At 42.9% G+C, this 25,161-nt stretch overlaps 1 protein-coding gene across 6 annotated transcripts in view; it reads right to left on the bottom strand.

Moving 5' to 3' along the window:
• Positions 1-25,161, bottom strand: part of PIP5K1A (phosphatidylinositol-4-phosphate 5-kinase type 1 alpha) — a 175,341-nt gene that overhangs the window by 42,751 nt on the left and 107,429 nt on the right. For all 6 annotated transcript variants that reach the window (XM_053703705.1, XM_053703714.1, XM_053703739.1 and 3 more), the window contains 4 exons: positions 17,685-17,769; positions 17,424-17,561; positions 17,212-17,341; positions 2,570-2,650 (listed from right to left, as the gene is read on the bottom strand). In XM_053703705.1, the coding sequence (XP_053559680.1) occupies positions 2,570-2,650; positions 17,212-17,341; positions 17,424-17,561; positions 17,685-17,769 (434 nt within the window). The remainder of the gene's footprint in view (positions 1-2,569; positions 2,651-17,211; positions 17,342-17,423; positions 17,562-17,684; positions 17,770-25,161) is intronic.

The raw sequence follows: 25,161 nt of genomic DNA, 5'->3' as shown, positions 1-25,161 counted from the left end.
TGATCTTTAGTGGGCTGTGCACAAGAGATGCCCTCACAATCTGACAGATTTGGAGTGTTTTTGCAAAGAAGAGTGGGCAAATCTTGCCAAGCCAAGATGTGCCATGCTGAAAAACTCATACCCAAAAAGACGGAGTGCTGTAATAAAATCAAAGGGTGCTTCAACAAAGTATTAGTTTAAGTCTCTCGCTCCACACCTCTCTTTTGCGCTCGCCCTCTCGCTCCACACCTCTCTTTTGCGCTCGCCCTCTCGCTCCACACCTCTCTTTTGCGCCCGCCCTCTCGCTCCACACCTCTCTTTTGCGCCCGCCCTCTCGCTCCACACCTCTCTTTTGCGCCCGCCCTCTCGCTCCACACCTCTCTTTTGCGCCCGCCCTCTCGCTCCACACCTCTCTTTTGCGCCCGCCCTCTCGCTCCACACCTCTCTTTTGCGCCCGCCCTCTCGCTCCACACCTCTCTTTTGCGCCCCCCCCTCTCGCTCCACACCTCTCTTTTGCGCCCCCCCTCTCGCTCCACACCTCTCTTTTGCGCCCCCCCTCTCGCTCCACACCTCTCTTTTGCGCCCCCCCCTCTCGCTCCACACCTCTTTTGCGCCCCCCCCCTCTCGCTCCACACCTCTTTTGCGCCCCCCCCCTCTCGCTCCACACCTCTCTTTTGCGCCCCCCCTCTCGCTCCACACCTCTCTTTTGCGCCCCCCCTCTCGCTCCACACCTCTCTTTTGCGCCCCCCCTCTCGCTCCACACCTCTCTTTTGCGCCCCCCCCTCTCGCTCCACACCTCTCTTTTGCGCCCCCCCTCTCGCTCCACCTCTCTTTTGCGCCCCCCCTCTCGCTCCACCTCTCTTTTGCGCCCCCCCTCTCGCTCCACCTCTCTTTTGCGCCCCCCCTCTCGCTCCACCTCTCTTTTGCGCCCCCCCCTCTCGCTCCACCTCTCTTTTGCGCCCCCCCTCTCGCTCCACCTCTCTTTTGCGCCCCCTCTCTCGCTCCACCTCTCTTTTGCGCCCCCTCTCTCGCTCCACCTCTCTTTTGCGCCCCCTCTCTCGCTCCACCTCTTTTGCGCCCCCTCTCTCGCTCCACCTCTTTTGCGCCCCCTCTCTCGCTCCACCACTTTTGCGCCCCCTCTCTGGCTCCACCACTTTTGCGCCCCCTCTCTGGCTCCACCACTTTTGCGCCCCCTCTCTGGCTCCACCACTTTTGCGCCCCCTCTCTCGCTCCACCTCTTTTGCGCCCCCCCTCGCCCCACCTCTTTTGCCCCCCCTCTGTTGCTCCACCTTTACTCCCTCTCCCCCCTCTTTTGCACCCCCGACTTTGCGCCCTCCCCCCCCCCCTCTTTTGCGCTCTTGGGTCGTGTATAGTTTTGGGTCGTGTATAGTTTTGACAGTATTTCCCTGTCAAAACTATATATATATATATATATATATATATATATATATATATATATATATATATATATATATATATATATATATATATATATATATATATATATATATATATATATATATATATATATATATATATATATATATATATTTTTTATTTTTTTTTATTTTTTTTTTTCTTCTCTGAAATTCCCGGTAGTGAAGGGCTTAAATAGCCTATACATTTTGAATACACTGTTCCTTTAAAGTCTCTCCTACATCATAAATTCAGTTAAAATGTCTGGGAGTGTGACCTATGCACTCACTACCCCTTTAGTATTATCTCATACTTCCCTTAAAGGGACACTCGACTCAGAAAGAGCATGCAGTTTTACAACACTTTCCATTTGACTTACATTATCAAATGTCGTTTTTTTACATTTAGACTTTCTAGGGAACAAGATCCTACTGAGCATGTGCACAAACTCACAGAGCATACATATAGTAGTATGATTGGCTGATATATGTCACAATACAGGAGGCCCGGAAAATGGGAGAATTTTTTTTTTGTCCAAAACAATAATTTACTGCTTATTTGAAATTCAATTCCATTACATTGTCTTTTTATTATGTGCTTGTTAATTATACAATTCTACTGCACTGAGTGGTACCTTAAAAGGGACAGTCTACACCAGAACTTTTATTGTTTTTATTACCCATTCCCTAGTTTTGCACAACCAACAGAGTTATATAAATAAACTTTTTACCTCTGTGATTACCTTGTATCTAAGCCTCTGCAAACTGACCCCTTATTTCAGTTCTTTTGACAGATATCCATTTTAGCCAATCACAGCTGGCTCACCTGAATTCCACGTACATGAGCAGTGTTATCTATATGACACACATGAACCAACACCCTCTAGTGGTGAAAAACTGTCAAAATGCCCTGAGAGAAGATGCAGCCTTCAAGGGCATATAAATTAGCATATGAACCTCCTCGGTTTAGCTTTCAACTAAGAATACCAAGAGAACAAATCAAAATTGGTGATAAAAGTAAATTGGAAAATGGTTTAAAATTACATTCTCTATCTGAATCATGAACGTTTATTTTGGACTAGACTGTCCCTTTAAGCATTCATCCTTGTGTCTCAGAAAATATCTTTCATCTTAAAAGGTCATGCTCTGAAACAATCACTGGTCATCCAACTCACCTGTCTGATGTTGCATTTGCACCCTTTGTACTTAATTCAACCTCTGTCACTTCTGCTTTGTGCACTTCTACTCCCACAGACCTACAAAGCAAATCAGCGATTAAGAAAAAGCAGAAAATTGCATAAAAGGTGAAGCTTTGGCACAGTTCCTACAACATAATGTTGTACGTACCATACTCCCTAGCTCTCACACAGCGCATTTACCAACGCATTCTCTCACACTGTCATACATATACTAGCCACTAAATAGTTAACCCTCCCTGATAAGAACCTAATGGATTACCACTAGGTTTGAACAGCTGCACAGATGCCCGGCCCAACAATTCTTTTTATATTTTTTATTAACAAATTAAAATTCATAACAGTTTGACGACAAAGAAGCGGTATAAGATATTGAAAAACAAAATTTATGCTTACCCGATAAATTTATTTCTTCAAGATATGGTGAGTCCACGGGTTCATCTTAATTACTGTTGGGAATATTACTCCTGGCCAGCAGGAGGAGGCAAAGAGCACCACTGTAAAACTGTTAAGTATCACTTCCTTACCCACAACCCCCAGTCATTCGAACGAAAGGAAATGGATAAAAGAGAGTAACACAAGGTGCTGAGGTGTAGAAAAAAAAAAAGAAAAAAAAAAAAAAAAAAGAAGGGTGGGTCCATGGACTCACCATATCTTGAAGAAATAAATTTATCAGGTAAGCATAAATTTTGTTTTCTTTCTAGGATATGGTGAGTACACAGGTTCATCTTAATTACTGTGTTGGGAACCAATACCAAAGCTAGAGGACACAGATGAATAGAGGGGGATAAAAACAAGCATGCCTAAACAGAAGGCACCACCGCTTGAAGAACCTTTCTCCCAAAAGCTGCCACAGCCGAGGCAAAAGTATCAAATCTGTAAAATTTGGAAAAAGTGTGTAAAGAAGACAAAGTTGCAGCCTTGCAAATTTTCTTCATGGAAGCTTAATTTTTTAAAAGCCCAAGAAGAGGCAACAGCCCTGGTGGAATGAACCGTACTTCTCTCTGGAGGTTGCTTCCCAGCAGACTTATTAGCTAGACGAATCAGACTTCCTAACCAAAAGGAAAGAGTAGAAGCAGTAGCTTTCTGACCTCTATGTTTCCCAAAAAAACAAACAAAAAAATCAGAGGACTTGCAAAATTTCTTAGTAGCCTCCAAATAGAAGAGCACGAACCACATCCAAATTGTGTAACAGACGTTCACCGAAGGCAGCTTCGGACACAGATGGAACAACGATCTCCTGATTAATATTTCTATTAGAAAACACCTTAGGAAGGAAACCTAACTTAGTACGAAGAACCTCTTTATCCGCATGAAAAATAAGATAAGGAGAATCAAACTGCAAAGCTGAGAGTTCAGAGACTCTCTGCGCAGGAGAAATAGCCAAAAGAAATAAAACCTTCCAAGTTAACAACTTAATGTCTACAGAATACATTGGCTCAAACAGAGCCTTCTGCAAAACTTTAAGAACAAGATTAAGGCTCCAAGGCGGAGCAACAGGTTTAAACACAGGCCTGATTCTGACCAAAGCCTGACAAATGCTTGAACATCTGGCACATCTGCCAAACGTTTATGTAACAAAACAGATAAGGCCGAAATTTGACCCTTTAGAGTGCTAACGGATAACCCTTTCTCAAGACCCTCCTGGAGAAAAGACAAGATTCTTGGAATCCTAACCCTACTCCAAGAGTAGCCCTTGGATTCACACCAATAAAGATATTTCTGCCATATCTTAGGGTAAATATTTCGAGCAACAGGCTTATGGGCCTAAATCATGGTCTCAATGACCGACTCAGAGAACCCACGCTTAGACAGAATTAAGCGTTCAACCTCCAAGCAGTCAACTTCAGAGAAACGAGATTTGGATGAAGGAAGGGACTCTGAAGTAGAAGCTCTTTCCTCAAGGGTAGTCTCCATGGAGGTAGAGATTACATCTCCACTAGATCCGCATACCAGATCTTTCGAGGCCAAGCCAAAGCAATTAAAATCACTGATGCTCCCTCCTGTTTGATACGAGCAATTACTTGTGGAAGCAGAGCAAACTGAGGGAATACGTAAGCCATCCTTAAGTTCCAAGGAACAGCCAAAAAAAAACAGTTGAGGCCAAGCCATCAGCGCATTGTAAATACCCCTAAACTCCAGAATTTTGATAGGGAGAGCGGACTCCTCCCGAGACCAAGGTCCCTGCGCCTTTAAGGATTCCCAGACTGCTCCCCAGCCCAAAAGGCTGGCGGCATCCGTGTTCATAATCACCCAGGAAGGTCTCCGAAAGCAAGTGCCCTGAGACAGGTGCTCTTGAGAGATCCACCATGGGAAAGAGTCTTTCGTCTCCTGATCTAGAACTATCTTTTGAGACAGATATGCATAATCTCAATTCCATTGTCTGAGCATGAACAACTGCAGAGCTCTCAGATGAAATCGAGCAAAGGGGATGATGTCCATGGAAGCCACCATCAGGCCAATTACTTCCATACATTGAGCTACTGAAGGATGTACAGCAGTCTGAAGTGACCGGCAGGAGGAAAGACTCTTTGCTATTCTGACCTCCGTCAGAAAAATCTTCATCAGAAAGGAATCTATTATTGTCCCTAGGAAAACTACTCTTGTAGCTGGAACCAGGGAGCTTTTCTCTGAATTCACTTTCCATCCGTGAGAAAGAAGAAAAGACAACAACAACAGCTCTGTGTGAGATTCTGCTTGAGGAAAAGATGGCGCTTGAACCAAAATGACGTCCAGATAGGGAGCCACCGTAATGCCCCTTGACCGGATCACAGCCAAGAGGGCCCCCAGAACCTTTGAGAATATTTTAGGAGCTGTGGCAAGGCCAAAACAGAAGAGACACAAACTGGAATTGCTGGTCGAGAAAGAAAAAACCTCAAGAACTTGTGATCTTTGAATGGGAACATGCATATATGCATCCTTTAGATCTATGGTAGTCATGAATTGACCCTCTTGAATTAAAGGAAGAATGGTACGAATAGTCTCCATCTTGAAGGATGGGACTCTGAGGAATTTGTTTAGACATTTCAAGTCTAGAATGGGACGAAAGGTTCCCTCCTTCTTGGGAACCACAAACAAGTTTGAGTAAATCCCTAGACCCTGTTCCAGCATTGGAACTGGGACAATCACTCCCAGAAAAATATAATTTATGCTTACCTGATAAATTCATTTCTCCTGTAGTGTAGTCAGTCCACGGGTCATCCATTACTTATGGGATTATATCTCCTCCCTAACAGGAAGTGCAAGAGGATCAACCAAGCAGAGCCGCCACATAGCTCCTCCCCTCTACGTCATACCCAGTCATTCGACCGAAACCAAACGAGAAAGGAGAAAACTATAGGGTGCAGTGGTGACTGGAGTTTAATTTAAAATTTAGACCTGCCGTAAAAACAGGGCGGGCCGTGGACTGACTACACTACAGGAGAAATGAATTTATCAGGTAAGCATAAATTATATTTTCTCCTGTTAAGTGTATTCAGTCCACGGGTCATCCATTACTTATGGGATACCAATACCAAAGCTAAAAGTACACAGACGACGGGAGGGACAGGCAGGATCTTTACACGGAAGGAACCACTGCCTGAAGAACCTTTCTCCCAAAAACAGCCTCCGAAGAAGCAAAAGTGTCAAATTTGAAAAATTTTGAAAAAGTGTGAAGTGAAGACCAAGTTGCAGCCTTGCAAATCTGTTCAACAGAAGCCTCATTCTTAAAGGCCCAAGTGGAAGCCACAGCTCTAGTAGAATGAGCCGTAATCCTTTCAGGAGGCTGCTGTCCAGCAGTCTCATAGGCTAAACGTATTATGCTACGAAGCCAAAGAGAGAGAGAGAGGTAGCCGAAGCTTTTTGACCTCTCCTCTGTCCAGAATAAACGACAAACAGGGAATAAGTTTGACGAAAATCTTTAGTTGCCTGCAAATAAAATTTCAGGGCACGGACGACGTCCAGATTGTGCAGAAGTCGTTCCTTCTTTGAAGAAGGGTTAGGACACAATGATGGAACAACAATCTCTTGATTGATATTCTTGTTAGTGACTACCTTAGGTAAGAACCCAGGTTTAGTACGCAGAACTACCTTATCTGAATGAAAAATCAGATAAGGAGAATCACAATGTAAGGCCGATAACTCAGAGACTCTTCGAGCCGAGGAAATAGCCATTAAAAACAGAACTTTCCAAGATAACAGCTTGATATCAATGGAATGAAGGGGTTCAAACGGAACACCTTGCAGAACGTTAAGAACTAAGTTTAAGCTCCACGGCGGAGCAACAGTCTTAAACACAGGCTTAATCCTAGCCAAAGCCTGACAAAAAGCTTGAACGTCTGGAACGTCTGCCAGACGTTTGTGTAAAAGGATAGACAGAGCTGAGATCTGTCCCTTTAACGAACTAGCAGATAAACCCTTTTCTAAACCTTCTTGTAGAAAAGACAATATCCTAGGAATCCTAACCTTACTCCATGAGTAACTCTTGGATTCGCACCAATATAAGTATTTACGCCATATTTTATGGTAAATTTTCCTGGTAACAGGTTTCCTAGCCTGTATTAAGGTATCAATCACTGACTCAGAGAATCCCCGCTTTGATAGAATCAAGCGTTCAATCTCCATGCAGTCAGCCTCAGAGAAATTAGATTTGGATGTTTGAAAGGACCCTGAATCAGAAGGTCCTGTCTCAGAGGCAGAGACCATGGTGGACAGGACGACATGTCCACTAGATCTGCATACCAGGTCCTGCGTGGCCACGCAGGCGCTATTAGAATCATCGATGCTCTCTCCTGTTTGATCCTGGCAATCAATCGAGGAAGCATCGGGAAGGGTGGAAACACATAAGCCATGTTGAAGATCCAAGGAGCTGTCAGAGCATCTATCAGTACCGCTCCCGGGTCCCTGGACCTGGATCCGTAACAAGTAAGCTTGGCGTTCTGGCGAGACGCCATGAGATCCAGATCTGGTTTGCCCCAATGATGAAGCAGTTGGGCAAACACCTCCGGATGAAGTTCCCACTCCCCCGGATGAAAAGTCTGGCGACTTAGAAAATCCGCCTCCCAGTTCTCCACGCCTAGGATGTGGATCGCTGACAGGTGGCAAGAGTGAGACTCTGCCCAGCGAATTATCTTTGAGACTTCCATCATCGCTAGGGAACTCCTTATTCCTCTCTGATGGTTGATGTAAGCCACAGTCGTGATGTTGTCCGACTGAAACCTGATTAACCTCAGAGTTGCTATCTGAGGCCAAGCCAGAAGAGCATTGAGAACTGCTCTTAATTCCAGAATGTTTATTGGAAGGAGACTCTCCTCCTGGGTCCATGATCCCTGAGCCTTCAGGGAATTCCAGACTGCGCCCCAACCTAGAAGGCTGGCGTCTGTTGTTACAATCGTCCAATCTGGCCTGCGGAAAGGCATCCCCTTGGACAGATGTGGCCGAGAAAGCCACCATAGAAGAGAATCTCTGGTCTCTTGATCCAGGTTTAGCAGAGGGGACAAATCTGAGTAATCCCCATTCCACTGACTTAGCATGCACAATTGCAGCGGTCTGAGATGCAGGCGCGCAAAAGGTACTATGTCCATTGCCGCTACCATTCAGCCGATTACCTCCATGCACTGAGCCACTGACGGGTGTTGAATGGAATGAAGGACACGGCAAGCATTTAGAAGTTTTGATAACCTGTCCTCCGTCAGGTAAATTTTCATTTCTACAGAATCTATAAGAGTCCCTAAGAAGGGAACTCTTGTGAGTGGCCATAGAGAACTCTGGCCTGCGGAAAGGCATCCCCTTGGACAGATGTGGCCGAGAAACTTGGCAGTTTGGAAACTTGACGCTTGTATCAGAATGTCGTCTAGGTACGGAGCTACCGCTATGCCTCGCGGTCTTAGTACCGCCAGAAGAGAGCCCAGAACCTTTGTAAAGATTCTTGGAGCCGTAGCTAACCCGAAGGGAAGAGCTACAAACTGGTAATGCCTGTTTAGGAAGGCAAACCTTAGATACCGGTAATGATCCTTGTGAATCAGTATGTGAAGGTAGGCATCCTTTAAATCCACTGTGGTCATGTACTGACCCTCTTGGATCATGGGTAGGATAGTTCGAATAGTTTCCATTTTGAACGATGGAACTCTTAGGAATTTGTTTAGGATCTTTAAGTCCAAGATTGGTCTGAAGGTTCCCTCTTTTTTGGGAACCACAAACAGATTTGAATAAAACCCTTGTCCGTGTTCCGACCGCGGAACTGGGTGGATCACTCCCATTAGTAAGAGGTCTTGTACACAGCGTAGAAACGCCTCTTTCTTTATCTGGTTTGCTGATAACCTTGAAAGATGAAATCTCCCTTGTGGAGGAGAAGCTTTGAAGTCCAGAAGATATCCCTGAGATATGATCTCCAACGCCCAGGGATCCTAGACATCTCTTGCCCAAGCCTGGGCGAAGAGAGAAAGTCTGCCCCCCACTAGATCCGTTTCCGGATAGGGGGCCCTCACTTCATGCTGTCTTAGGGGCAGCAGCAGGTTTTCTGGCCTGCTTGCCCTTGTTCCAGGACTAGTTAGGTTTCCAGCCCTGTCTGTAGCGAGCAACAGTTCCTTCCTGTCTTGGAGCGGAGGAAGTTGATGCTGCTCCTGCCTTGAAGTTACGAAAGGCACGAAAATTAGACTGTCTAGCCCTTGGTTTGGCCCTGTCTTGAGGCAGGGCATGGCCCTTACCTCCAGTAATGTCAGCGATAATTTCTTTCAAACCGGGCCCGAATAATGTCTGCCCTTTGAAAGGAATATTAAGCAATTTAGATTTAGAAGTCACATCAGCTGACCAGGATTTAAGCCACAACGCTCTACGCGCTTGAATGGCGAATCCGGAGTTCTTAGCCGTAAGTTTGGTTAAGTGTACTACGGCATCAGAAATAAATGAATTAGCTAGCTTAAGGACTTTAAGCTTGTTTATAACCTCATCCAATGGAGCTGTGCTAAGGGTCTCTTCCAGAGACTCAAACCAGAATGCCGCCGCAGCCGTGACAGGCGCAATGCATGCAAGGGGTTGTAATATAAAACCTTGCTGAACAAACATTTTCTTAAGGTAACCCTCTAACTTTTTATCCATTGGATCTGAAAAAGCACAGCTATCCTCCACCGGGATAGTGGTGCGCTTAGCCAGAGTAGAAACTGCTCCCTCCACCTTAGGGACCGTCTGCCATAAGTCCCGTGTGGTGGCGTCTATTGGAAACATTTTTCTAAATATAGGAGGGGGTGAAAAAGGCACACCGGGTCTATCCCACTCCTTGTTAACAATCTCTGTAAGCCTTTTAGGTATAGGAAAAACGTCAGTACACGCCGGTACCGCAAAATATTTATCCAGCCTACATACTTTCTCTGGAATTGCAACCATGTTACAATCATTCAGAGCCGCCAATACCTCCCCTAGTAATACACGGAGGTTCTCAAGCTTAAATTTAAAATTTGAAATGTCTGAGTCCAGTTTACTTGGATCAGAGCCGTCACCCACAGAATGAAGCTCTCCGTCCTCATGTTCTGCAAATTGTGACGCAGTATCAGACATGGCTCTATTATTATCAGCGCACTCTGTTCTTACCCCAGAGTGATCGCGTTTACCCCTAAATTCTGGCAATTTAGATAGTACTTCAGTCATAACATTAGCCATGTCTTGCAAAGTGATTTGTATGGGCCGCCCTGATGTACTTGGCGCCACAATATCACGCACCTCCTGAGTGGTAGGCGAAGGTACTGACACGTCAGGAGAGTTAGTCGGCATAACTTCCCCCTCGTTGTCTGGTGATAATTTCTTTACATGTAAAGATTGACTTTTATTTAAAGTAAAATCAATGCAATTAGTACACAAATTTCTATTGGGCTCCACATTGGCCTTTAAACATAGTGAACAAAGAGATTCATCTGTGTCAGACATGTTTAAACAGACTAGCAATGAGACTAGCAAGCTTGGAAATACTTTTCTAAATAAATTTACAAGCAATATAAAAAACGCTACTGTGCCTTTAAGAAGCACAAAAAACTGTCACAGTTGAAATAACAATGAACCAAAATAGTTATAGCAACCAATTTTTCACAGTAAATGTATTAAGTTAGCAAAGGATTGCACCCACCAGCAAATGGATGATTAACCCCTTAATACCCAAAAACGGATAACAATTTAATAATTAACGTTTTTATCACAGTCAACACACACTGTCACAGGTCTGCTGTGAGTGATTACCTCCCTCAAAACTAGTTTTGGAGACCCCTGGGCTCTGTAGAGACGTCCTGGATCATGGAGGAAGAAATAGGAAGACTTGACTAAATTTTTACTGCGCAATAAAGCGCTAAAATAGGCCCCTTCCACTCATATTACAACAGTGGGGAAGCTCAATAAACTGTTTTTATTCAGAAACAAACGACAGCCATGTGGAAAAAATCATGCCCATAAAGTTTTATCCCAGAAGCAGAACTTTTTTTCACTTTCTGCAATTACATTTTGTAGTCAAAAATTTTCTGCAAGTTATTTTGAAATTTAGTACAATTTTAAGTTAGGCAGTTATACTAAAGTACCAGTTCAATTGCAATATACGGATTTCTTGGAGAATAAGGCAAGCTTTATATATTATATTGCAGCAGTTAAAGAGGCAGTCTTCAATCAATGCACTGCTGCTTTGCAGTGCTACCCTGTATTTGACTGTTCTCTTTAAACGGTGCTTCACTGTGGCTGCACTGTGTTAAGGAAATTGTACGCAATGTAGCCAGAGCAAAGTGCTGTTTAAATAGAACAGCCTGTTTTGGAGCAGCGCTGCAAAGCGAAAGTGCTAACTGTTCACTCATGTGTCTCATTCTTTCTGCAGACATGCTGCATTTTCTGCGATGACATCTCAGATCACAGCATGTTCTGCCTTGGGGAGTTTTATCACCAAGTACCTCAGAAAAAACGATTAACATGCCAGTAAACGTTTTAAAAAAGAAAGTTATGAAGTGTTATTAATAAGCCTGCTGCTAGTCGCTTTCACTGCAGTGCAGGCTCAAATATTACTTTAATATAGACAGTATTTTCTTAGTGAAATTCCATTCCCCAAAAATACCTCAGAGTATACATACATACATATCAGCCTGATACCAGTCGCTACTACTGCATTTAAGGCTGCACTTACATTACATCGGTATTAGCAGTATTTTCTCAGTCAATTCCATTCCTCAGAAAATAATTTACAGCACATACCTCCTTGCAGGTGGGCCCTGCCTGCTATCCCCTGTTCTGAAGTTACCTCACTCCTCAGAATGGCCGAGAACAGCAAGTGGATCTTAGTTACGACCGCTAAGATCATAGACAAACTCAGGTAGATTCTTCTTCTAATGCTGCCTGAGAAAAAACAACACACTCCGGTGCCGTTTAAAATAACAAACTTTTGATTGAAGAAATAAAAACTAAGTTTAACACACCACAGTCCTCTCACACGTCCTATCTATTAGTTAGGTGCAAGAGAATGACTGGGTATGACGTAGAGGGGAAGAGCTATGTGGCGGCTCTGCTTGGGTGATCCTCTTGCACTTCCTGTTAGGGAGGAGATATAATCCAATAAGTAATGGATGACCCGTGGACTGACTACACTTAACAGGAGAAAGAGAATGCCTCTCTTTTTATCTGGTCTGCAGATAGTCTTGACAGGTGGAACCCTGGGAAACAATGTCCACAGCCCAGGGGTCTGGTAAATCTCTTATCCAGACCTGAGAAAACAGACAGCCTGCCCCCAACTTGATCCAAGCCTGGATCGGGGGCAACCCATTCATGCTGACTTAGAGTCAGCTCCCGGTTTCGTAGACTGTTTTCCCTTGCTCCACTGATTTGGTTTCCAGGAAGACTTGGTATTGTCCTGTTTAGGCGAGGAAGAGGATGGTTTCCTCTAAAGTTTTGAAAGGAACGAAAATTACTCTGACGTCCCTTTGGTCTGACCTTATCTTGAGGCAGATAAGACCCCTTCCCGCCTGTAATATCAGAAATTATTTCAGCCAACCCAGGTCCAAATAAGGTCTTCCCCTTGTAAGGAAGCGCCAGAAGCTTGATCTTAGAAGAAACATCGGCTGACCAAAACTTTAGCCATAATGCCCTTCTGGCTAAGATTGCAAAACTAGAAGCCTTAGCTCCCAGCCTAAGGACCTGTAGAACAGCATCCGCTACATAGGAATTAGCTATCTTAAGAGCCGTAATCCTATTCTGAATCTCGTCTAAAGGAGTCTCTTCCTGAAGTGAGTCAGACAAGGGTCAAACCAATAGAATGCTGCACTAGTCACCGTGGCAATACATACCACTGGTTGCCACTGGAGGCCTAAATGTACATAAGTCTTTTTCAAGTAAGCCTCCATCTTTTTGTCCATTGGATCCTTGAAAGAGCAACTATCCTCAAAAGTAATAGTGGTTCTCTTAGCCAGAGTAGAAATGGCCCCTTCAACCTTGGGAACCGTATACCAAGGATCCTTGATAGAAGTCTTCACCGGAAACATCTTCTTAAAAACAGAAGACGGGGTAAAAGCCACTCCTGGCTTCTTCCATTCCTAGGTTATGATCTCCTTAGCCCACTCTCGCACAGGAAAGAATTCCGAAGAGGAAGGGGGGACATCAAAAAAACTATTAAGTTTCCTAGACTTCTTAGGAGTGACTACGACAGGAGTCTCTGAGTCATTCAAGGTAGCTAAAACCTCCTTTAACAGTAATCGAAGGTGTTAAAGCTTGAATCTGAAGGAAACTTCTGTCAGAAAAAGGAATTATACTATCCGAATCTGAAATCTCACCTTCAGAATGAGACTCATCCTCATATCTATGAGGAACCTGAGAATCAGAACTTGGAACGGATACCTTATTACCTGAAATCTTAAGTTTCATGATTGTCCAACATGCCGCAGACGTCTAATTAAATAATTAAAAATCACTTCTCTCACCTGGCTGAGAATAAGTAGATAACTGCTATGGGGAAACAAAAACGTGAGCGCAATCGCTCTGACTAACCTCCCTACACACCTCAGTTTACTGAGGCGCCTCTTTACCACCACTGCGTAGCAATAATTCCTCCTCCTTAGGCCACTCTAGAGAAAAGACGTAAGCCCTGTTGCTAACGGAATTCAGAGGAAAAGGTCGACCACGTGATTGAACGGAAAAGAGGCGCCAAAACCTCCCGCGGCGCAATAGAAAGGAGGGGGCAGAGCCAAACACAAAGAGAATACCTTCCCTACGCTGCAACAAATGGCGTACATTAAAACAAGGTCCCCTAGACAATAGCACTCTCGCATACACCCGGATCACTTCTACTGTGATGATAGAAAACATTGTTCTCATGCAGTTCCCCTCTACGGAAAAGAACAGAGCCAAAACACATTGACCCTCTTAGGGTACATACAGTCTCTCATCACAGACCTCACCACTGTGCCTGCCGTCATGCCTTAGTGTTGTCCTTACACCAGGGTGAACTCATTTTGTCCAAATAACTAAAGCAAGGTAGTGTAGTCTTAACTTGAGTGCCCATATATTCCACCTGGAAGAAAAGCACTTACCCGCTCTGCTGTCCGGCATGTAGACAGTCCCTAGGTATGGAAGGACACATCTCCCCACAGAGACCTAGATCAAAGGCAGATAAAGGAACCAACTTTGATATCCCATACTAGGGCAGCAATGTTGAGAAAAACGCAGCAAGCACCTCTTTGCAAGTTCCCCAACTGCTTTAAAGCCACCACAGCTCGACTGCAAAGACTAACGTGGGATACGGCTATACCCTAAAAACTTGCTTGAAGTAAAATGAATCTCAACAAAAATTTTATCATCAGACAGCTAAACTTAACTTCCTCCATGCACGAGAGGCAAAGAGAATGAGGTTGTGGGTAAGGAAGTGATACTTAAGTTTTACTGTGGTGCTCTTTGCCTCCTCCTGCTGGCCAGGAGTGATATTCCCAACAGTAATTAAGATGAACCCGTGGACTCACCATATCTTAGGAAGACAAAAAAAATAAAAAATTAAAGGAACGTGAAACAAAAAAATTTCTTTCATGATTTAGGGTAGAACATTCAATTTTAAACAACTTTCCTTCTATTATCAAATTTGTTTAATTCTCATGGTATCATTTGTTGAATTAGCAGCACTGCACTAATGGCTTCTAACTGAACACATGGGTGAGCCAATGACAATTGGTATATATGCAGCCACAAATCAGAAGCTAGAACCTAGGTTCTTTGCTAATTTGATTTTCCTAGATAAACTTTTCAGCAAAGGATAACAAGAGAATGAAGCAAATATAAGAATAGTAGTAAATTGGAAAGGTGTTTAAAATTGTATGTTCTGCCTAAATCATGAATGTCTAATTATGACTTTACAACCCCTTTAATCAAAAATTGAACAGAGCAGCACCTATATCTACGTCTTTGTATTTTTATTTATTATTTTAAAGGGCACAATATCCTGTGCAAATTATAAAAATGGTGGTTACCAATGTTCCCTTTAACGTGCGTGGCAGCGCAGTGATCTGTGTAGGACCACGCATAGATAAATACAGGCCACGCATAACAGTAGACAGTGAGGGAGTCTGAAAATCCTAAACACATTATACTTGCTCTTAAAGGGACACTGAACCCAATTTTTTTCTTCTGTGATTCAGATAGAGCATGCAATTTTAAGACACTTTCTAATTTACTCCTATTATCAATTTTTCTTCGTTCTCTTGCTATCTTTATTTGAAATAAAAGCCATCTAAGCATTTTTGGGTTAAGAACTCTGGACAGCACTTTTTGATTGGTGGATGGATTTTTCTACCAATCAGCAAGGACAACCCAGGTTGTTCACCAAAAATGGGCCGGCATCTAAACTTAGATTCTTGCATTTCAAATAAAGATACCAAGAGAATAAAGAAATTTTGATAATCGGAGTAAATTAGAAAGTTGCTTAAAAATTCATGCTCTATCTGAATCACAAAAGAAAATTTTTGGGTTCAGTGTCCCTTTAAGGTCTATATTAGTTACATTGTTTGCCCTAGGGCTAAGCTATTGGGGGAGGGGTTGCAAAGTAGTCAGTAGTATTAGTAAGAAGAAAATGAAGGCACTGTGGGGATCCTCTGATTTGTTAGAATCAGCAGGATAAAGCTGTACGGGGTAGGTGATAAGCACTTTACACTTGACTTGTATGACAATGCTCTATTATCCCGGGCACTAGTTGCTCTTAGAAAGCTATGTCCACAAAACTGCTTTGACATTACTTTCCAATGTGAGAGGTGCAGGGATGACATTTTTACAACTCCCCTGTGTGCATTGTATACATCTGCAGGTTGTTTGGAGGTAGTTAAACATTTTACTGCTGCTAGGAGAGAATGGATTGATAAAAACTTGCATCTAAGTACTCCTGTGCTCTGTGGAAGCATCGTGTCCTGCATCTGACCTCCCTTGCAGCATGTAATGGCATTACGGTGATGAGACAGCACAATTATCAGATAGCTCTTCCCTTAAATCTTCAGAGTGAGATTAACTGCCGTCAAACCCCTGGCCATGTGTTGCTAGTGATGTGTGATAATAAACGGGTGCTGTATAAGTCATTCATCTTAGTGTCAAGCCCTGCCTACATATATCGTCCTTTTCAGTGCTTGTTTAGCTTTTTTACACTTTAACCCTTTTGGCTGCTAGAGTGATGTTCATTACAGTCAGTAATGTGTTTCAGCCCCGTCTGCCATCTAGGAGTTAAAATAATAGATAAACATTTATTATGTAAGGAAAGGTATCTTATACATTCACTTCCTGGATTTTTCAACTCCTGACCCCCTCATTTTAAATATTGCAGTATATTTTTGCAGTGTGTGTCATTGCCCAAACGCTCCATTCTAAAATATATATATATATATATACACACACATACATACACATATACACACACACACTATATACACACACTAATATACATATATACATACACACTTATTTTTTTTTTTAAATGTTTTTCCCAGTAACCAGGTAGTGTAAAAAAAAATCTGCTCAGAGCAGTAGCAGATCCGCACAGCTGTAAAAAAAAATTTTTTTAGAGGGAACATTGGTGGTTACTCATAGTATCAAAGTCCAATTCAGTCTCCCCCTTTAGAGCAAATATTTTAACATCAAAAGAGAAAATGATACAGTCCAGACTATAAATTCTTGCTTGCCTGGCCAGAAGTAGTCCAAAATTAGTTTGCGAGTACTTTGAAAGTATTCTTAATGTACAAGTAATACAGGAAAGTGGATGAGATATTTTCCAAAAACAATGTATATAAAAGGCTACTGGAAAGCAGCAAAGTGATGAACAAAGTAAGGGAAAATTTTGAAACATATTTTGAAAGGGGAGGGTAAAGACTGTACAGAGACGTGAGAGGGTATATCTGTTTTTGGAGGAACCAATAAGTGTAGCATAGCTGCCTAACCACGTATCATTGGAAGCTACAAAGTCTCTCAAATAGAGTCTGATGCAGTATGCTTTGTTCTATGCTTATGAAAAGATAAATAGCCTAATTGGTTGTATCTAAAACATGGCTTAAGAAAGTCAGAACCCAATGCCTCTATGGCATCTTAGTTTCAACTTTGTGGATTCTAAAAACAAATGACAAAGGGATAAAAATGTATATATGGTGGAAAGCCCTTCAAAGTTTTACCTATGTGCTGGGGAATTTAATCCTCCACTGCCGAGTGATGATGTAGACAAGGTGGTTGCCAAGGAGTCACTGGCAGCTTCATCAACAGGAGGTGTTCGAGGGAGCAGGTCTGGTCTACCAAAAAGTCCCCCTAAAAAGCAAAAAGAAAACTACAATCAGCCTAAGTTTTGAAAGCAAGTCCTAATCTAAGGGGATATATTAAGGCTGTTTACCTTGCTCTGTATCGCCTTCTGTGCTCAAATACTGTCTATTTTCTCCTATCAGCTGCAGCTGGGTGGGCACTGCTGATTGCGTGGCTCTCCGGGTGATGCCTGGCATTGTCCGGCTCTTTTTAGAAGGCGAAGCTTTTACTGTGAAGAGAGGAGAGGAAATAACAGATTTACAAGTAAACTGCTGTGCAGACTTGGCTAATTCCGAGCTGATGTACAGGTACACAAAATGACCAAAGTGGTCTACAGCCATAAAATACTTACATGGGATCTTCTTGAACACTGTGTTACACATAAACCTCTGGAATCTCTCAGCATAGAAGCCTGGCCTATGAACGGAGACTGTGTCCTAAACATTAAAAAAAAATCCTTTCAGTGTTCACACTCCTAAAATAAGTTTCCTTACTTATAGCTTTTCTTTATCCTCCCTCCGCTATCTTGTTGTCCGTTCCATTTTCTTTTTTTTTTTTTAAACAGGCTTAAAGGAACACTGTACCCAAATTTTTTCTTTTGTAATTCAGAAAGAGCATGCAATTTTAAGCAACTTTCTAATTTACTCCTATTATCAATTTTTCTTCGTTCTCTTGCTATCATTATTTGAAAAAGAAGGCATCTAAGCTTTTTTTTGGTTTCAGTATTCTGGACAGCACTTTTTTATTGGTGGATGAATTTATACACCAATCAGCAAGGACAACCCAGGTTGTTCACCAAAAATGGGCCGGCATCTAAACTTACATTCTTGCATTTCAAATAAAGATACCAAGAGAATGAAGAAAATTTGATAATAGTAGTAAATTAGAAAGTTGCTTAAAATTTCATGCTCAATCTGAATCACTAAATACATTTTTTGGGTACAGTGTCCCTTTAAAGTGACAGTCTAGTCAAAATTTAACTTATATGATTCAGATAGAGCATGCAGTTTTAAACAACTTTGCAAATTACTTTATCATCAAATTTGCTTTGTTCTCTTGGTAGTCTTAGTTGAAAGCTACACATGGGTAGGCTCAAATGCTAATTACTAAGCCCTTGAAGGCCGCCTCTTATCTGAATGCATTTGTGTTTTTTACAGCTAGAGAGTTAGTTCATGTGTGCCCTATAGATAACATTGTGCTCACGCCCTAGAAGTTACTTATGGGAGGGCATTGATTGGCTAAAATAAAAGTCTGGCAAAAGAACTGAAATAAGGGGGCAGTCTACAGAGGCTAAGAAATAAGGTAATTACAGAGGTAAACGTGTGTATTAATATAACTGTGTTGGTTATTCAAAACTGGGGAATAGGTAATAACTGGATTATCTATATTTTAAAACAACAACAACAATAATTCAGGAGTACACTGTCCCTTTAAAAGGGACAAAAAAAACAGAATTTATGCTTACCTGATAAATTACTTTCTCTTGCGGTGTATCCAGTCCACGGATTCATCCATTACTTGTGGGATATTCTCATTCCCTACAGGAAGTGGCAAAGAGAGCACACAGCAGAGCTGTCCATATAGCTCTCCCTCTAGCTCCACCCCCCAGTCATTCGACCAAAGGTTAGGAAGAAAAAGGAGAAACCATAGGGTGCAGTGGTGACTGTAGTTTAAATGAAAAAATATTTTACCTGACTTAAATGCCAGGGCGGGCCGTGGACTGGATACACCGCAGGTGTAAGCATAAATTCTGTTTTCTCTTGCAAGGTGTATCCAGTCCACGGATTCATCCTTTACTTGTGGGATACCAATACCAAAGCTTTAGGACACTGATGAAGGGAGGGAACAAGACAGGTACCTTAAACGGAAGGCACCACTGCTTGCAAAACCTTTCTACCAAAAACAGATTCCGAAGAAGCAAAAGTATCGAATTTGTAATATTTGGCAAAAGTATGCAGTGAAGACCAAGTCGCTGCCTTACAAATCTGTTCAACAGAAGCCTCATTCTTGAAAGCCCATGTGGAAGCCACTGCTCTGGTAGAATGAGCAGTAATTCTTTCAGGAGGCTGCTGACCAGCAGTCTCATAGGCCAAACGGATGATGCTTTTCAGCCAAAAGGAAAGAGGTAGCAGTCGCTTTCTGACCTCTCCTCTTACCAGAATAGATAACAAACAAAGAAGATGTTTGTCTGAAATCCTTAGTTGCTTGCAAACAGAACTTTAGAGCACGAACTACATCAAGATTGTGCAACAGACGTTCCTTCTTCGAAGAAGGATTGGGGCACAGAGAAGGAACAACAATTTCCTGGTTAATATTGTTAGAAACCACTTTAGGAAGAAAACCAGGTTTAGTACGCAAAACTACCTTATCTGCATGGAACACCAGGTAAGGTGAATCGCACTGTAAGGCAGATAATTCTGAAACTCTTCGAGCAGAAGAGATAGCTATCAAAAACAAAACTTTCCAAGATAACAACTTAATATCGATGGAATGTAAAGGTTCAAACGGAAACCCTTGAAGAACTGAAAGAACTAGATTTAGACTCCATGGAGGAGCCACAGGTCTATAGACAGGCTTGATTCTGACTAAAGCCTGTGCAAACGCTTGAACGTCTGGTACCTCTGCCAGACGCTTATGTAAAAGGATAGACAGAGCAGATATCTGTCCCTTTAAGGAACTAGCTGACAATCCTTTCTCCAATCCTTCTTGGAGAAAAGACAATATCCTGGGAATCCTAATCTTACTCCATGAGTAACCCTTTGATTCACACCAACAAAGATATTTTCGCCATATCTTATGGTAGATTTTCCTGGTGACAGGCTTTCTAGCCTGAATCAGAGTATCTATAACTGACTCAGAGAAACCACGCTTTGATAGAATTAAGCGTTTAATCTCCAAGCAGTCAGACGCAGAGAAACTAGATTTGGATGCTTGAATGGACCCTGTATTAGAAGATCCTGCCTCATTGGCAGTGTCCATGGTGGGACGGATGACATGTCCACTAGGTCTGCATACCAAGTCCTGCGTGGCAACGCAGGCACTATCAGAATCACCGAAGCCTTCTCCTACTTGATTCTGGCGACCAGACGAGGGAGAAGAGGAAACAGTGGGAAAACATAAGCCAGATTGAAGGACCAAGGCGCTGCTAGAGCATCTATCAATACCGCCTTGGGGTCCCTGGACCTGGATCCGTAGAGAGGAAGTTTGGTGTTCTGACGGGACGCCATCAGATCCAACTCTGGAGTGCCCCATAGCTGAGTCAGCTGGGCAAATACCTCCGGGTGGAGTTCCCACTCCCCCGGGTGAAAAGTCTGACGACTTAGAAAATCCGCCTCCCAGTTGTCTACTCCTGGGATGTGAATTGCTGAGAGATGGCAGGAGTGATCCTCCGCCCACCTGATTATTTTGGTTACTTCCTTCATCGCTAGGGAACGCTTTGTTCCCCCCTGATGATTGATGTAAGCTACAGTCGTGATGTTGTCCGACTGAAATCTGATGAATTTGGCCACAGCTAGTTGAGGCCATGCCTGGGGCGCGTTGAATATCGCCCTCAGTTCCAGAATGTTTATCGGGAGAAGAGCTTCTTCCCGAGACCATAAGCCCTGAGCTTTCAGGGAGTCCCAGACTGCACCCCAGCCTAACAGACTGGCGTTGGTCGTTACAATGATCCACTCTGGTCTGCGGAAACATATTCCCTGAGACAGGTGATCCTGAGACAACCACCAGAGAAGAGAATCTCTGGTCCCCTGGTCCAACTGTATTTGAGGAGACAAATCTGCATAATCCCCATTCCACTGTTTGAGCATGCACAGTTGCAGTGGTCTGAGATGTATTCAAGCAAAAGGGATTATGTCCATTGCCGCTACCATTAATCCGATTGTCTCCATGCACTGAGCTACAGATGGCCGAGGAATGGAATGAAGAACTCGGCAAGTAGTTAAGTTTTAACTTTCTGACCTCCGTTAGAAATATTTTCATTTCTACCGAATCTATCAGAGTTCCTAGGAATGGAACCTTTGTGAGTGGGGATAGAGAACTCTTTTTGACGTTCACCTTCCACCCGTGAGACCTTAGAAAGGCCAATACAATCTCTGTGTGAGCCTTGGCTCTGAGAAAGGACGGTGCCTGAATTAAGATGTCGTCCAAATAAGGCGCCACTGCTATGCCCCGCGGTCTTAGAACCGCCAGAAGGGACCCCAGCACCTTTGTGAAAATTCTGGGAGCAGTGGCTAAATCGAATGGAAGAGCCACGAACTGGTAATGCTCGTCTAGAAAAGCGAACCTGAGGAACTGATGAAGATCTTTGTGGATAGGGATATGTAGGTACGCATCCTTTAGATCCACGGTAGTCATATATTGACCTTCCTGGATCATAGGTAAGATTGTCCGAATGGTCTCCATCTTGAATGATGGGACTCTGAGGAATTTGTTTAGAATTTTTAGATCCAGGATTGGTCTGAAAGTTCCTTCTTTCTTGGGAACCTCAAACAGGTTTGAGTAAAAACCCAGTCCTTGTTCTGCAATTGGAACTGGGTATATCACTCCCATCGTATGTAGATCTTCTACACAGCGTAAGAACGCCTCTTTCTTTGTCTGGTCTGTAGACAGACGAGAAATGTGGAACCTTCCCCTTGGAGGGGAGTCCTTGAATTCTAGAAGATATCCCTGGGTAACAATCTCTACTGCCCAGGGATCGTGAACATCTCTTGCCCAAGCCTGAGCGAATAGAGATAGTCTGCCCCCTACTAGATCCGGTCCCGGATTGGGTGCTACCCCTTCATGCTGTCTTGGTAGCAGCTGCAGGCTTTTTGGCCTGTTTACCCTTGTTCCAGCCCTGGTAAGGCTTCCAGGTTGCCTTGGGCTGTGAAGCGTTACCCTCTTGCTTTGCAGCTGTAGAGGCTGAAGCGGGACCGCTCCTGAAGTTACGAAAGGAACGAAAATTAGCTTTGTTTTTAGCCCTAAAGGGCTTGTCCTGAGGGAGAGCATGGCCCTTTCCCCCGGTGATTTCTGAAATAATCTCTTTCGATTCTGGCCCGAAAAGGGTCTTTCCTTTGAAAGGGATATTTAATAATTTGGATTTTGACGACACATCGGCCGACCATGACTTGAGCCAAAGCGCTCTGCGCGCCATAATGGCGAAACCTGAATTTTTTGCCGCTAACTTAGCTAATTGCAAAGCGGCATATGTGATAAAAGAATTAGCCAGCTTTAGAGCCTTAATTCTATCCATAATTTCGTCATATGAGGCCTCCGTCTGGAGCGACTCCTCCAGCGCCTCAAACCAGAAAGCCGCTGCAGTAGTTACAGGAATAATGCAGGCAATAGGTTGGAGAAGGAAACCTTGTTGAACAAAAATTTTCTTTAGTAAACCTAACTTTTTATCCATAGGATCTTTAAAAGCACAACTGTCTTCGATTGGTATGGTTGTGCGCTTAGCAAGTGTAGAAACAGCCCCCTCTACCTTAGGGACCGTCTGCCACGAGTCCCGCCTGGGGTCAGTTATGGGGAACATTTTCTTAAAAATAGGGGGGGGGGGGACAAAAGAGACACCTGGTCTATCCCACTCCCTAGAAACAATATCCGCAACCCTTTTAGGGATCGGAAACGCATCAGTGTATACAGGGATACTGGAACCACCATAGGGTCACAATCATCCAGAGTGGCTAATACCTCTCTAAGCAATACGCGGAGGTGTTCCAATTTAAATTTAAACGCTAATGAATCTGACTCTGCCTGATGAGAAACCTTTCCTGAGTCGGAAATTTCTCCCTCAGACATCAAATCCCTCACCCCCACTTCAGAGTGTTGTGAGGGTACAGCAGATAAGGTTACCAAAGCTTCAGACTGCTCATAATCTGTTCTTAAAACAGAGCTATCGCGCTTTGCAGGAAAAACTGGCAGTTTGGATAGAAAGGCCGCAAGGGAATTATCCATGACTGTCGCTAGTTGTTGCAATGTAATAGGGGCAGACGCACTAGAGGTACTAGGCATCGCTTGAGCGGGCGTAACTGGTTGTGACACATGGGGAGAGGTAGACGGACTATCCTCATTACCTTCAGTCTGAGAATCATCTAGGGCCACACTTTTAAGTGCAACAATATGATCTTTAAAGTGTATAGACATATTAGTGCAATTGGGACACATTCTGAGAGGGGGTTCCACCATGGCTTCTAAACACATTGAACAAGGATTTTCCTTAGTGTCAGACATGTTTAACAGACTAGTATTATACACAAGCAGGCTTGGAAAAAACTTTAATCAAATAAAAAACACAATTTGAAAAAACGTTACTGTGCCTTTAAGAAGTAAAAAGAGCACACAATTTTACAAAACAGTGAAAAATGCAACAATCCTTTTGAAATTTTCACAGTATGTACCTAAGGCTTTAATATGATTGCCACAAGTTTCAGAACGATTAACCCCTTAATGCCCAAACCGGAGCAGCCTAAATCTAACAACCGGTTAATTAACTACAGTACCTTGCCACAGCTTACTGCTGTGGCCCTACCTGCCCTTAGGGATCAGTTTTGGGGAAATAAAGCTTCTTTTAAGTCCTCAATCAGCAGCTGGACCCTCCATGTGAAGCAGCATGAAACTGTATTTCAATACTAACTGCACATCTGAGGCGCGAAATTAGGCCCCTCCCACTCCACTCCGGAGTTGTAAGGCCTACCAAAATCACTTCTAGGTGACTAAATTTATGCCATGTGGAAAATATCCCCAGAAAAACACTCCAAAGTGCTTAAAAAGTGTCTCCAACGAGTATTTCTTAAAATAAATAATCGATTGCCCTGCATTAGTGTCAACCAGCCTATTTAGCCCTGTTAAGTAAGCATTCAATTCTATACTAAGTCTCAGAACATAGCTTACCCTCCCCACATGGGGATCTTGTCAGTCTTCTAGCATTATCTCAGTCTTGTCTAGAAATAAATGACTGAACATACCTCATTGCAGTCAAGCCTGCAAACTGTTCCCCCCAACTGAAGTTTTCTGGTACTCCTCAGTCCTGTGTGGGAACAGCAGTGGATTTTAGTTACAACATGCTAAAATCATTTTCCTCTCAGCAGAATTCTTCATCACTTTTCTGCTAGAGAGTAAATAGTACAAACCGGTACCATTTAAAAATAACAAACTTTTGATTGAAGATATAAAACTACAAATCTAACACCACATCCACTTTACCCTCCCCGTAGAGAGACCCTAGTGCTTAGAGCCGGCAAAGAGAATGACTGGGGGGTGGAGCTAGAGGGGGAGCTATATGGACAGCTCTGCTGTGTGCTCTCTTTGCCACTTCCTGTAGGGAATGAGAATATCCCACAAGTAATGGATGAATCCGTGGACTGGATACACCTTGCAAGAGAAAAAACCTTTTCTTGTGATTCAGGCAGAGCATACAATTATTATTAAAAAAAAAAAAAGTTTCCTATTTAAAAACTTTCAGAAAAAAAAGCGCCACTCACAGAACTAAAAGTAATTTTGGAACAAAATAGGGACCTCTAGAGTAATATTTTACATACAGACTGGCTCAATTTCTATCTTAGTAAATACTCATATGTACAATATAGTGCACAATCTGTAACAACTGCAAATAAGAATATACAAAATATATTTGTTGTTATAAATACAAAATTTAGACAATATCTATAATAAATATATAAAAATATACAAAAGGATATGAGCGTCTGATCCAGGACTGATTGAGATACTCGGCTACTGCTCTTTAAACCACCGGTCGATGTAGGTGGTAGAAGGAAAAACAAACATAAACAGAAAAAAAGAGGGCAAAGCGGTATCTAAGCGTAGTATATTAAAAGCACAATTTATTACAA

This window comes from Bombina bombina, chromosome 1, assembly GCF_027579735.1.
Source record: "Bombina bombina isolate aBomBom1 chromosome 1, aBomBom1.pri, whole genome shotgun sequence".
Classification (NCBI taxonomy): Eukaryota; Metazoa; Chordata; class Amphibia; order Anura; family Bombinatoridae; genus Bombina; species Bombina bombina.
Note: the sequence above shows the minus strand (reverse complement) of the source record. Positions and strands in the feature narration are given on the sequence as shown.